We start from the raw sequence: 13,390 nt of genomic DNA, 5'->3' as shown, positions 1-13,390 counted from the left end.
AAGCTGTCTAGTCTAATTGTAAACATGTCTTTTCGGAACCGAACATCTCAACCTTGTCAACGCTACGCTGCAGATTCATCTATTCATACAGGATAACAGCGGAAGAAAATCTTTATATAAAGGCTGACAATGAGAGAGTAACGTGGATCTTGTGGAAGAAAAACCGCACTGCAACCAGCCGTACGCCGAGACTGGACATCGAACTAGCCATCAAAAGGCAATATAATTTTGATGATTGGGCAAAGGTCCATCGAGAGCGAGTAATTCTAGGTGCCCTCATTGTACGATGAAACCAATCATCAAAGTCTTGCAATCTGATAGCCTTTCAGAAGACGTGCAAGGGGGGTGGCCTTCGGTTCTGGTGCAGTTCCTTTGCAGCTACATCCAGGTCACATCGTCATCAATCTAGATGTCCTTTCTGGCGTGCTTACTGTACTTCTTACGGAGAGTCTCGCCGTACTGCGGAGTTGGCAGCAAGGTTAATACGAGCAAGACATGATCAGACTTACGAAGTAAAGTGCAAACGGAATAGGAATAAATGCGATAGCCAGGAATCCAAGAGTCGAGGACGCCCAATTAACACCCAAATCGTTATACATCGCTCGGGCAAAAAGAGGGAACCCAGCTCCGAAGGCGGATCTCATGAAGTCATTGCCCGCAAGTACCGACGCAGCGTACTCCGGATAAGCATCGGGCAAGTAGTTGAGAACCGAGTTGAACAGCAAAACTGATCCCATCGAGAAGAAGGCCGAGCCAATGATAGGCATGATCCAATGAATGTCGGCTCTCGCACTCCACCCAAACTATAGCAGGAGTCAGCAACTGATGTCACCATTCTTGGGTCGAGAAGGGTGTTTGAACATACCCAGAAGAGACAAGTGGGAATCATGAAGGCGCCGACACATGCTGGAGGCAAACGCTTCTCTGGCTTTAAATCTCCCTTGTCATCGAATTGAGGCTCGAGGATCTTGTAGAGATTCAAGAAGAAGGGGGGAAGAATAGCGAATGCACCAATCAGAATACCCAAGTATGCCAGGCCCTCCTCTCCAAGGTTGAACCCATAAATGTCGATGAAGACGATGACGAACGACTCGAACCAGACATAAAGCAGACCGTAGATCAAGGCGATATAAAGATTGAGAGCGAACACGATCCCAGGTTTTTGGATGGTCAGTACGCAAGCAACAGACAGAGAGCGACTATCAACCTACCTTCTGTGAAGTTTAGGGTGAACGGTCTGACAAGAGACATGATAGCAATATCCTTGGTGGACATGCCCTCTCCCATGAGCTCCGCCTCACATCGCAGATTCTGGTTACCGGTGAGCTTCCTCAGTCTCTTAGTACGACGGACCAGCAAGTTGTTTCCGCTGGTCTCAGGCAGACAAAACATAAGGACGACCCAGCAGAATCCACTGAGCCAGACGAGCTCCCAGATCGGCCATGTCCAGTCTTCATGCTGGGCAGCGAACCCACCAACGAGTGGTCCAAGAACAGGTCCACAGATTGCCGATATACCCCTATTGTCGTATTAGTCCTGATATTCAGTGAAATGCTCGTCAACAACTGACCAGATTGCAATAGCGTATGCTCTCTTCCTCGGCACGTACATGTCCGCAAGTGAGGCACCACCTGTGGCTAAAACTGGACTTCCAAAAAAGCCTGTTAGAAAACGGAAAGCAAATAACATGCCAATGTTGACAGCATCTACGAATTACGGTCAGTGTTAAGACATTGATACACCATCCAGCAACCTTCAATCTGTGGTGTCGTATCCTGAAGAGACTCACAAATTACGCCGAAGTTTAAGAACACGAATGCAAAGAGTGTACTCATGTAAATTGGATTCCTGCCAATTTGTGGAATCTCAGACATTGGTGACCAGATCATTGGTCCCAGACCATATCTATAAGCCTATTAGCATGCCATCGACAAATGTAGGTGGTTCACAGGCCCCGTTCAAAAACTACAGGACGTCTCGGTGTGTTCTGGATTAAGCTTACCCAGCAACAAAGAGTGTCAGACCAATGGTCGCAACAACTGTTGATACACCAAACACCATTGTGATTTGCTGCTCACCAGCCGAGTAGATGGAAGAACCAATGTAGATACTGGTCGTCAACAGACAGATGAGGAACGTCACAAAGAACTTCTTCCCTTGGCTCCAATTCGTTGGACATTCCGGGTCGTTAGGTCCCCACCAGTCAACCAAGTTGACGTCTTTGCCCTTCTCTGGGTCTACAGCTTTCCCGCTGGCTGAATTCAATGGCGTGCCCTCTCCTCGTAATGTCGGGTCAGATGATTCAGAGTTGTGTCGTGAACAGTCCTGGTTGTCATCCTGCTTCTCTTCCTTCTCCTCATCTTTCGGTGGATTTGGTTGACCATATCTTGCCATGTTTCCAGACTTCTCACGATTGATGAACTTTCCATACATTGATGTATCCTTTTCCTCGGGATATTGCAGGTACTTGTTCTTGGTCATCCAGCGAATCATCTGCCCCACTGGGGCATCTCGAAATAAATCCGACATCGTTTTGGTGTTGAATAGTTTCAGGGCCCGCTCGAAGAACCAAGCAAGATGGCGTTGCTTGGTATTCTAGTGCCAGAGGAGACAGCCCTCACGAATATAAGGATTACCGGTGTGTTCAGAGAGTTACTTCATCAGTCAAGAAGGTTGATAGTATGCAGCGTCATAGATGTTGATTTCCCTCCTCGGACAAGGAAAGCACGACAAATTTACACGGAAGGAAAGGCTCACCGGCCGAAGATGCTCCTCACATCAACACTTGCAACCATCATCATACTGTACAACTACCTATTGAGGACACCAAAAATCCGATGATTCGGTACCGCATTAGATAGTTGTGATGTCACGGAGCCTCAAGCCGCAGAGCCGCAAACACTTAGCCAAGATATGGACCAATCAGGAAGTTCATCACTGATTAGCTTCGATCTCAGATCTTGCGTGCGTCGAGCTCTCATTTTCTGTGTCGCATCGCCTTGATATGCACTCGTACGAGTGAAGTAGAAGGATGGGGTTTCAGGCCTGGAAAGTCTCTCGATCTAGAGCCTGAGGCAGCTGTCTCCATGGTGATCTCCCTGGTGGGATCACGCGGTCGACTCTAGTCACCCATGCGATGAGTTTGTCGCTGGACCGTGGTCATCTTTGGACATTCTGGAAAACATTCATATCAGCACCAGAATCACATTGCAAAGGCTTGTTCGCGGGCGATAACTCTAGCAATCGCACAACAATCTTCGAGCACTTAGGACTTCCTACGACTCATCCAGCCAAGCTTCACTAAGCAGGTTCGCCTGGACCCTTCTGATTGAGACAGTGGTTCTTCTCATTCTCGGAGTCTGGTCAATGAACACCGCACTGTCCTTGATATGCTCTAATGCTAGATCTGGTATGTTCAATTCTGTTTCAAACACCGTGCTTGGGTTGTGAGCCGTAAGACAGCATGGTTTCTTCTAAGATAGCATCGTGTGCAGGTGAGAGCGTACCAAGCAGCTGTTTCCAAGAGGAGGTCCTGCTAATTATCAAACATTTTGCATGCTAACGATGTGGGAATGAGGACAAGCAGGCACGTGGGCTGCACTTTACGATTGCACCATCTGACCATCAAGGTATTGAAACAACAAAGCATTGGCGTTCCTCCCCACCATCATCATTCCATCAAGGTATTGTGAAATCCACCCATTTTCGTTGAAGAATATGATGGCCTTATAACCTTAGCATGCCTTCTTGAGCACGTATCTTTCGCGTCTTCATCGTTTGTTCGAATCTCTTGTCTTGATCATGACTTCTCTTTCACAGCAACCATCATTACTTCTTTCTCTACCTCCAGAGCTCATTCTCGAGTCTCTCGCTCAGGTAGACTATACACCGGGTCATCTCGATCAACTCAGGCTCGTATGCCATGACTTCAACGACCTCCTACAGCAATACGAGCACAGTCTATCATTAGAGATCATTCGTCTACAGTTCCCACTGAACATTCTGGCCAAATATCCTGGTCTTCACACTCCTGGCTCAAGTCTCGGTTTCAAAACACTAGATGAGCTATACATGCGATTTAACACCTTGTTCCGGATAGAGAGGAATTGTCACAACATCCGAAGACGAGAGGGTAAAGAAGCAGCTTGGATGCGACCCGAATGGGTAAATTTGCAACAGGCAGGAATGCACTTGCTATACCGTATTCATGACTCTAGTAAGCCCTTAAGGACCTATCCTTACACAGACACGATGCTAACGCAATCAGAGAGCCACGAGAACAAAGCTCAAATCATCAAATCACTACCCCCGACATCCCTTGCAATCCTCCTCCTAACTCTTCACCTCTGCGTCCACCAACTACGCTCTGACGGCCCTTGTATCCTCATACCAACCTCTCCCCTGCTTCATGGCATGCTACGCTTCGAAGTCGAACTCTGTACCCAAGAACTCATCCTCCACCACGGTCCTAGCTACCAAGATGCCCTCCTCTGTCACTGTCCCCACGCGATATCTCTCCTCGAAACAGAAGTCAGAAACATGGAGACCAGACAATTACCTTCTGAAGATGGGAAAGATGCACAAAGAACATTAATTGCAGAGTGCAGATGCAGGCTAGCAGAGACTCTCGGGTCAGATGTCGAGCACAACAGAAAGGACATGTGGAGTATACTAGAAAGGATCGGAAGTTTGACCGAAGAGGACGTCGTCAAAATCATCAGAGGAGAAGAACTCATCACCAGAAAACGACAAGATTCCGGTGTTGGTCTATAATCCACGATAATCATAGTCATCTTTCCACCAAACCAGCCATATTTGCCAATCACCTTTTAACCACCAAATCCATCCACACGCACTTGTTTCGTCGCATCCAAAAATACCCCCCCTGTGATCCGTTGAGCCTCCAACTTCCCTTTAGCAAGAAACCCACATCTCCTCGGACCGACCACACATCAAAGATAACCTTTCCCGCCCCGTGAGCTCACTATGAAACAAGAAAACCAACCACCAGCACGAATAATCTAGCAACTTGCAAGCAGCAACATAAAAAAAAAAAGTGATCGACTCTTTTTGCTGGAGCACTTTATCTTACTTTTGTACTAAGCTGACTCGTGGGGATTTGTCGGGGATACACGTACCCTCGTGGCCGGGTAATTGATAGGCAGGCTATGATTTTAGTTGGATTGATTGCCCTTGAGGGGTTCGCTGGTTAGGAAAAAGAGATTGAAGATCTGGCTGCCCGCTGTATGAGGGTTTGCAGGGGGGAGGATGGGTGCGGTCGTGAGGAGTCGCGGTTTTTCGAGTCGGAGCAGCTCTTTCGGTGGTAAGGTTGCTTTATGGGGTTTGGATTCTGGTTTGCGATAGACGACTATGTGTGTCGACCTGGGGGCTGGAGATCAGACTGAGTATGAGGAGGAGGCCGTTGGTGCTCGAAACTTGTGTCGTGAGATATGTAAATTGTTTGATGTAGATATAGACAGGGTGACCCCAAAATGTACATGAACGATGAAGCAAACTTCTTACGATCATCCTTCTTCTTTCCTCATTCGCTCTCCTCCGCCTCTTCCTTCCACCCTAGCTTTTCCTCCTCTTCCTCTTTCGTCTCCTTCCGCATACCGTTGTCCCAATGTAACAATTGATAGGCAAGCCATGTTGCCGGCGGCCCTGCGGCGTCGAAGGAAGACGACTCAGTAAACTTTCTCTGCTCGAGGAGAAAACGAAAATCCAACTCGTATCGTCAAAGCTTAAAAAATTTGTGATGCGAATACATAGCGAGTGGAGTGTAGCGCTCTTGTAAAGCTCTGAGATAACCGTCAGTCAGCGTGCCTGTGTTTAGGGTTGTGTCGATTGGCCCTAGTCGTCCCGAGATGTTCGTGGGCGATGTGCTTGTCAGACGGGCAACTGCTGCGATGGTTGACAGATTAAAGCGAGTGTGATAGGTGGGGTTGGGACTGTTGTGCCACTGATATCCACCACGTGTTGTTAGCTCCGGTACTGTTCTTCGGAGGGTATCGCTGTGTGTTTGACCTAAGGAATCAAGATGTGTTGTATCCTTGGTCGATGGTTGAGGTGTGAGGGTGATTGACTTTGTCGTCGAAGCCGGGATGCAAGGATGTGATCATCTCACCGCTCCTGCAATGTACCATCGTCCGTTGTCGTAGATCCACTGACCTCCACCAGCAGCGCCAGACCCATTGTGTGTATCTCCGTCCTGAACCTCCGAGCCAAAGTAGAATTCCCCCTCATAAGGCTTGTCGTCAATCTTCTTAGGCACAGAGTTGTAGGTGGGTATGTCGCCGGCGAACTCTGGGTATGCGGCAATGAAGGCAGCATCGATACGCCAACAACTCAGGTTGTAGAAGCGTTTGATCAGCTCATCTGAGAATTGAAAGAGCTGCTTGTCGTTCTGCACGAAAGCAGTAGAGAAGTCGGAGTTCCACATGAAGCGGGTACTGGAATTGAAGAGAGCGAGGAAGGTGTCATCGTCGTACTTGGGACCTTCGAAAACGAAACGTTCACGTACTCCAGGCCTGGGAGCAAGTCACTGTTAGCTGATACAATACACGGTGCTGTGAATCTGTCTTACCAAGGGAAATAATCGCCGTTCGGGATGTGTGGAACATGAAGCTGAGACGGACGCGGTCGCATGAACTTTGGCTCTATTGTAGCCATGGCTTGAGGGCCCATAGCCATACCCTTCATCATACGGCGGAAGGACAGCATACCAACCATGCGATCTACCTTCCTCCATTGTGAACAGGCAGATCCGTCTATCTGGCGCAAGAGCATCCACAGAGGGTCAAGTGGCATGTATGCTTGAACAGCATCCCAGCCATGAATCAAGACCATGATGATGATGTGTTGATCGAACGACTCATCCGTGTAAGCTGCTGCAGTGCCTGGTACCGCGGACATGGCGTCCGTGATTGTGCTGATCCGGTCGTTTTTGGGTGGTGATGATGGCACAGCGCCAGTTTGCATGATGGGTTGTGTTTGAGGCATGCTGACAGGAATCGTCATGGGGTACTGAGATGCTAGCATGGCAGGATTGTTCATGGGCATGATCATCGACGTTGCTGCAGCTGTAGACACAGGTGCGCTCTGCACAGTCGTGTACATGGGCATGCTCGAAGCCGCCGAAGAGACACTTGCCACGGGCTGCATGGTCTCCTTGACATCAGGCTTCGCATCCACGACACTATCGTTGGGGGTTGATGATGATGCCTCGGTTCCAATGTCGGTCAAAGAAGTCCGGATGAGGGATTCGATCTGGCGTAGGCGGTCCGCTTGACGATTCAACCTCTCCTGGTCTTGTTCGTGGCGTAGAATCAAGTCAAGGACGACTTTAGGTTCGTCCGGGTTTTGCAATCCATTCAATCGAGCTTCGAGTCGTCGCAGGTTTTCGCGGTCCTTTTCTCTCTTCCGTCGCTGGCAAAGTCGGTCTTGTTCTCTCTTCCTGGCCTTTTTGATTTCCACATCGTCCTGTTGTGTTGGTGTCTCGCTGCTCCTCGAGACGGTTGATCGATTCCTCGACGCCTCGGCGCCGTCGTTTCCGTATTGAGACGCCATATTCCTAGAAAAGTTGGGGTTTCCCTCTCTGCACTCTCTGCGGCAAAGAGATATATTTATTTTCCTGCAGACCAGGCCCTCGGAGCATACAAGTGTACTTAGTGTTGAGGACAGAAGGCCTTAGCGATAACAAAGTGACACCCCCCGTGCGCCATTCGACGGCTGTAATATCACGGCATCCAACTGAGCTTAAAGAAGTCAGGTTCCCCTCGCACTGTCAAGTAAGTTTAGGAGCGCAGGATCAGATTGAGGCCCGCACTGGTCGATCGGACAGACTCTTGTCACTCAACACGGCGAAAAGCTCTGTGATGTAGCATGGATTAATAATGCCTCTTCCCCGTCCCTGCGTAAAAGTCTCACGCACGGCTGCTGCTCCGCCGGCTCTTGACGGCAGCAGCGCTAAACAAAACAGACGACCGGCAACTCCCCTTCATCTATATGACTCGTGGACTCGCCGCAAACGGGCATTCGGAATGCGACCCGTGGTTTAGGTGGGCGTAGGCCAACGGGCGAGTTCGGGCAGCACTTTTGGCCCACTTGGCAATGGAACGTCGTTGATGTCGTTCAGACAAATGCTGCTTAAGCTTTGATGATCTCTGATACAACCATGAGATGCTCTCAAATCAAATCACAGCCTCTCTAGTACGCTCCGCACATGAGGCCAGTGGCTGGTGCGCTTCATGCTCATCATCTGCATCAGGCTGCCCGTTTGGCCTAACTACTGTCCATCTCCGCTTGTTCGACATGACACCATGGCACCATTCTTTTGGGCGCCGGCATGATTGCGATGGCTGAATCTGGCTAGATGCTGTCGATGTTTTGTTATTTTGGGCGCGTTCACGGCACTTCTTTTGGATGCGACCCTGAGGGCTCTCAAGGTTCTTCTTCTGATAGGTATTCTATACGTCTAGCCACGTGATATGGCCGGTCTGTGGAAGTGAGCTTTGAAGCTTGCTTGAAATCTTTGTTAGGCGCCTGTCTGCGTGCAAGGTACGAATTAAATACATACACAGCGGGCTGCTTGTCATGTGTCCGGCACCGGCAATGGACGCAATGCTGCCTGGGTATCTGCCGCCGCTTCTTCATCCCATGGTGCCGGTCGACCTCGTTCCGCCGCGGATTGCGCTGTGGCCGTGATCGTGACCTTGATGTACCGTCCCGGATGCCCAGTGGTCTGATTCGATCTTGTGTTGGCCATAGCAGCCTCTCCTTGTGGCCTTGATTTTCTTTTTCGTCGTCATGCCCTGCCGGCAGAGGCTTCTCTCACACGTGCTTTGTAGATCCAATAACCTCTCCCCGGACCTTTGTCCAGTCGATGCTGGAATCCATGGCCTCATCGACCAAGCCGCAGACCACCACGTTGTCGCCTCGAATCATGTACAGTCCATGCGGTGTCTCTGAGCTCTCTTCCGGGTCGTCTTGTGGCCGGATGACGCGCTCAATGGTGTCTTTGAGGACGAGGTTGGTGACTTGATCGCAAGACACAAGCGTGCCCATCAGTGTGCGTCCATCGACTGTGATGATGAGAATTTTCTCTGCAAAGACAGTCAGCTGGCCGCCATGACCTGAGTATCATCTCTCAACTCACTGTTCATGTATTGATTGAGCGACATGGTGGTGGCAGATGGCCGAAGCGCGTTTGCGCCTGGCTATGTCTTTGTTTCGAGTTCGATGCGCGTATTGATGAAGGTGGGGGCTCGTAGACGTAAGAGCGTGAACAGGGGTCCGGCAGTCCAGAGTCGAGCGAATGTGTGATGCGTAGTGAATTGTTTGGTGTAATAGTTAGCTCTTCTGGCAGTTTGGAAAGCTCTTGGAGATCATCGCAAGAGTGATTTGTGGTCTGTGCACATTTTCACCTCTCCACCAAAGGAGACACCCTGTCAATAGCTATGCGACAGGCTACGTGACGCCCATCGAGCTAACATGTCTTAGAGTAATATCGAAGCGCGTGGATTTATATTGTCGGAACACTGGAACGCTTCGGCTCACTTTCCAGCTAATTTCCAAGGAAGTACACTGTTGGGGAAGTGATTGATAAAAGCTGCAGTATTTTCTACGCCAAACTCCTCCCAATGACCAAATGATACACGTGAGTAAATGCTCCACCTAACACCATAGCCTGATAGTTCCATCAGCACCTGCACTAACCAACCAAGGCTCGCGGGGATGCCACTCCACATCCAACACACCCAACTCTCCGGTAACCTTGTGTCCCTTGAGCACCTTCAGAGGCACGATCAGCGCGTTCTCTAGACTGTCACCCACAACCTTTCCGTGGAAGATCTGCAAGCTACCATCGTCACTGGCGTCTGCAAACAGCGGGTATTGGCCAGAGTTGGGGTGGTAGCGCACACTTCTGATGGCCTTTTGATGGTATCTGAGAGTCTTGTAAGGGGTAGCAGCGAGATCCATATCGTGCCACAACAGTCTTCTGTCGTAAGAACCAACCAACAAATTGTCTCCACCAGGGTGTACGTCAATGGAACTGATCCAGCGAGCACCAGGCTTCAGCTCCTTGTCAAGCTTCTGCTGTTGTAGGTCGTAGAGACGGATAGATTGTCTTGTGGCGACGAAGAACAAAGGCTTGGTAGGATGGAATGAACAAGTTTGAGCAATACCCTTCAAGCGGCGGAAGGGGTGTTGTGTGAGGTGCTTGGTAAGGGTGTGGATGGCTACAGCAGTCGAAGTAGCGGCAGGCGAGACTGTGCTGAGGTAGTCACCACGGCGGTGCCAGTTGATGACCTTGATTGTAGCACGCATAGTGCAAGTGAGCAGAACGCCCTGATCTTGCAGCTTCTGTGACTCCGGTCTTGACCAGACCGAGGAAGGGATCTTTCTCTCGGCGCCAGCATTAGTAGTGGCAGGCTTGGCGGCATAACCGAATCCAGCATCAATAACATCCTTGCTGGCTTGCTCAATTTCAGGCGAGCAAAGAGCCAAAGGAGTAATGAAGTAGACAGTCTCACCAGCAGCTGCAGCAATGATGAGTGTGTCGCGGGTGGGTCTCCACTTGACGGCGTTGACAGCTTCCTCGGAGGAAAGCTTGACGCTGTAGAGTTGACGACCAGAAAGCAATTCCCAGACTCTGACAGTTCCATCGTCACCACCACTGGCAATAAATGTACCAGTAGGACTAACCGAAACGCAGCGTACACGACCTTGGTGGCCTCTGTACAGAGTAGCGCATACAGTTGGGAAGGGTCTGAGATCATCTGGAGAAGGAAGCTTGGGCAAGAGTGATTCGGGGTCGATGTTGAGCTTGCTTCTGCGAACACGAGGAGCAAGGTACAAGTCCAGACAGCGCTCAAATCTCTCCTTAATGAACTTTTCGTAACCAGGTACTCTGCGGAGGGCGGAATGATCGGTAGGCAGATACTCTCTTTCACGGTCTTCCTCATCAGCCTGCTCCCAGGCCTTTCTCTCCAGTGCGTCGGGAAGGTACTCCGGTGGAGGGTGGTAAGACTCGGCGTATCCTGGTGGCGGCAGTTTGGGAGCGGGCATGTTCATGGCGTGGTCGGCTCTGGGAGTCTCGTCGGCCCAGACATCGTATCTTTGTACATCGTCGTCCTGTTGGTCTTCCTCACTGGGCTCCTTCCATGGCTTGATTCTGCCTTCTTTGATGGCTCTAACGATCTTCATGACGCGCTTGGCCTCGTGTTTACTGGGTACGAATCTTCTCTTCGGCTCAGGAGCAGCACTCAAGGGCATGATCTCGGTCTTGCTGGAGAACCATTCTACCATATCGGGGTAAGGGTCGTAGCCCTCGCCAGGCGCTTCGTTCCTTGTCAATTTTCTCAGAACCTCCAGCTCGTCTCTGCTAAGCTCCAGAGGCTTGCCGGTCTGAGGGTCGGTCAGACCAGTCCAGCCCTCGGGAAGCTCAATGCTGTCGAGCAGAGCATCCAAAGCCTCACCCTTGGCAGGGCGCATAATCTTCTTTCCGTTGATATCGTAGCCAATGTGAGGGTAAGAGTCGTAGAAGGAAAGCGGAATGTCTCCGATTGTGTTTTTGGCATCGCCAGCATCTGAATCGTCCGAGTCGTAGACGGGATCAATTTCGCGGTAGACGTATCGTTCATTACCGTTTGCGTCTGTGGTGACGGTGTAGTTGGGCTTGAGGTCTTCGTCGTCTTCGTCGGCGCCAGCGTTCGTTGATCGTTTTGAGTCGGTGGTTTTGAGATTGCGTAGTTGGTCGCGAATGTCCTGCTCATCGTCCTCGGAAGGGATCTCGTCGCTGTCTAGCTCCTCCTCCTCATCCTCGTCGTCCTCTTCGTCTTCATCTTCTCCGTCAAATTCCACCTCTTCACTGTCGTCGGACTCGTCGCCTTCAGACAAGATACCTTCGAGATTGCCATTTGCAAGCTCTTCACGCGGAGGGAGAGCAGGCTCCTCACGCGAAGCAGCCTTGCGTTTGCGGTCCTGAGTGGCAAGAACCATGTTGATTGTTTGCGACAAGAAAATGTGCTAAACTTGTGTTTTGCGGCCCGGACTTTCGAGAAAAAGTTCCTTTCCACTTGAGACGCTTATCTGATCTGATCTTATCTACAGCTAAGCCCAAAACTGTCTAGCTCCCTTGGTCCGCTCTCCACCTCTGCTGTTCTGCCTCGACTCGATGCGATGAACATCAAGGATGAGCGACATGGAGCGTAGAAGAGTTGCCTGTGATGAATGCAGTATGATCTGATACATAATTTGGCAAGATCGAAGTACTAACTCTCCAGGATCTCGTAAACTCAAATGTCCTGGAGAACGCCCTGTGTGCTCACGATGTATCGACGACAATATCACTTGTTTGTACTCTATGCAGAAAGCCATGGGAAGACCAAGGAAACGGAAGCTCGATAGTAGAGATCAGTCGACTAGTGATCCGATCAGGGGAACACGAGAACAAACATCTCTCCTCGAGCCCAACCTCTTCGACAGCGTGACCGAGAGATTAGACAAGGCTCCTGATCAGATGAATCCGTCCGACATTGACTTGTCACATATAAATACAACCAACGAGATCAACCTTCTCACCTCGTCTATTCAAGATATCCCTTCGGACCAGTCATGCGCATGTCTATCCTCGATGTATTTGACGCTGGACAACATCCGATCTATGAAGAGTTTCAGCTTCCCTAGCAGCCTACACTGCCTTCGGGATGCGCTAGGCACGGCGGAACTATGTATTGATTGTCGAGTTTGCCCAAATCAGTACCTTACGGCAACGCAAAATGCACAGCTGCTTGGTACTCTGCTGCTCTCCATGTCCGAACGCTACAACAGGATCCTCAAGACCATAGAATCGGACACAATAGAGGCTGAAGATGTGCGCCAAACCAAAACGCTTCAGATTGGCAGTACTGGGATGGTTGAGCCTAGACACGAGCACATTGGCAGCATGGCAGGGTCGAGCGAGCCCCTAGTACTTGAGCTGCCACCTTCTGAATGGAAAAGACTGGCTAAGAAAGTAGTAAATGCAGAAGTTCACGGAACTTCTGACCCAAGCCGTGCTAGCTTCATGTCAATCCTGGCGACTCTGGAAGAAAGACAAGCTCGTTGGCATATGATGGAACCAACTGATGATTGTCCAAACCCGGAGCGAAGAAGACATGATATGCATGATCACAACAATAACCCCATGTGCCTGATGTTGGCGAGAGAGGCGAAAAAGCTTGTGGACCTCTTCGACTTCAGTTGAGAATCATGATTCGTCGTCGTCCGGCCCTCTTCCGGAATTTCTCCAATGCCGATCAACACGATTCCTGGTTGAGGATTCGGATAATAGCGATAATGTGTTCTCGTTCTAGAATTCCACAAGCTCTAGACAGGCGAATGCACT

At 50.1% G+C, this 13,390-nt stretch overlaps 6 protein-coding genes across 6 annotated transcripts; 2 read left to right on the top strand and 4 right to left on the bottom strand.

Annotated features, from left to right (window-relative positions):
* Nucleotides 1–405: 405 nt before the first annotated feature.
* M438DRAFT_398192 (putative caffeine resistance protein 5) lies at nucleotides 406–2,529 on the bottom strand (the record flags this gene model as incomplete). Its single annotated transcript, XM_029909347.1, has 7 exons — nucleotides 406–459; nucleotides 510–803; nucleotides 866–1,207; nucleotides 1,243–1,519; nucleotides 1,571–1,706; nucleotides 1,790–1,905; nucleotides 2,003–2,529. 7 exons carry the CDS (start codon nucleotides 2,527–2,529, stop codon nucleotides 406–408), a joined length of 1,746 nt encoding a protein of 581 aa, XP_029759424.1.
* A 1,226-nt stretch (nucleotides 2,530–3,755) lies between these two features.
* M438DRAFT_366593 (uncharacterized protein) lies at nucleotides 3,756–4,773 on the top strand (the record flags this gene model as incomplete). Its single annotated transcript, XM_029907891.1, has 2 exons — nucleotides 3,756–4,216; nucleotides 4,268–4,773. Exons 1-2 carry the CDS (start codon nucleotides 3,802–3,804, stop codon nucleotides 4,771–4,773), a joined length of 921 nt encoding a protein of 306 aa, XP_029759423.1. The 5' UTR covers nucleotides 3,756–3,801.
* Nucleotides 4,774–6,118: 1,345 nt separating this feature from the next.
* Nucleotides 6,119–7,569, bottom strand: M438DRAFT_375670 (uncharacterized protein; the record flags this gene model as incomplete). Its single annotated transcript, XM_029908601.1, has 2 exons — nucleotides 6,119–6,530; nucleotides 6,587–7,569. The coding sequence occupies 2 exons, from the start codon at nucleotides 7,567–7,569 to the stop codon at nucleotides 6,119–6,121; spliced, it is 1,395 nt and encodes a 464-aa protein (XP_029759422.1).
* Nucleotides 7,570–8,526: 957 nt separating this feature from the next.
* M438DRAFT_366591 (Sm-like ribonucleo protein) lies at nucleotides 8,527–9,503 on the bottom strand. The gene is made up of 2 exons (XM_029907890.1): nucleotides 9,158–9,503; nucleotides 8,527–9,104 (listed from the first exon to the last, which is right to left on the bottom strand). Exons 1-2 carry the CDS (start codon nucleotides 9,180–9,182, stop codon nucleotides 8,833–8,835), a joined length of 297 nt encoding a protein of 98 aa, XP_029759421.1. The 5' UTR covers nucleotides 9,183–9,503; the 3' UTR covers nucleotides 8,527–8,832.
* A 172-nt stretch (nucleotides 9,504–9,675) lies between these two features.
* On the bottom strand, nucleotides 9,676–12,003 carry M438DRAFT_275969 (putative ribosome biogenesis protein Erb1; the record flags this gene model as incomplete). Its single annotated transcript, XM_029900824.1, has 1 exon — nucleotides 9,676–12,003. The coding sequence occupies one exon, from the start codon at nucleotides 12,001–12,003 to the stop codon at nucleotides 9,676–9,678; it is 2,328 nt and encodes a 775-aa protein (XP_029759420.1).
* A 330-nt stretch (nucleotides 12,004–12,333) lies between these two features.
* M438DRAFT_375667 (uncharacterized protein) lies at nucleotides 12,334–13,249 on the top strand (the record flags this gene model as incomplete). The annotated part of the gene is made up of 2 exons (XM_029908600.1): nucleotides 12,334–12,356; nucleotides 12,430–13,249. 2 exons carry the CDS (start codon nucleotides 12,334–12,336, stop codon nucleotides 13,247–13,249), a joined length of 843 nt encoding a protein of 280 aa, XP_029759419.1.
* Nucleotides 13,250–13,390: the final 141 nt, after the last annotated feature.

The sequence above is a fragment of the Aureobasidium pullulans genome (genome assembly GCF_000721785.1).
Source record: "Aureobasidium pullulans EXF-150 unplaced genomic scaffold scaffold_12, whole genome shotgun sequence".
Lineage (NCBI taxonomy): Eukaryota > Fungi > Ascomycota > Dothideomycetes > Dothideales > Saccotheciaceae > Aureobasidium > Aureobasidium pullulans.
Note: the sequence above shows the minus strand (reverse complement) of the source record. Positions and strands in the feature narration are given on the sequence as shown.

What these genes read in the sequence shown, in the direction of transcription:
- M438DRAFT_366591 (XM_029907890.1), bottom strand. Translation starts at nt 9,182, where the DNA reads ATGTCGCTCAATCAATACATGAACA. An exon ending in GCTCAATCAATACATGAACA is followed by an intron (nt 9,105 to 9,157) that starts GTGAGTTGAGAG and finishes CTGTCTTTGCAG; the next exon opens with AGAAAATTCTCATCATCACA.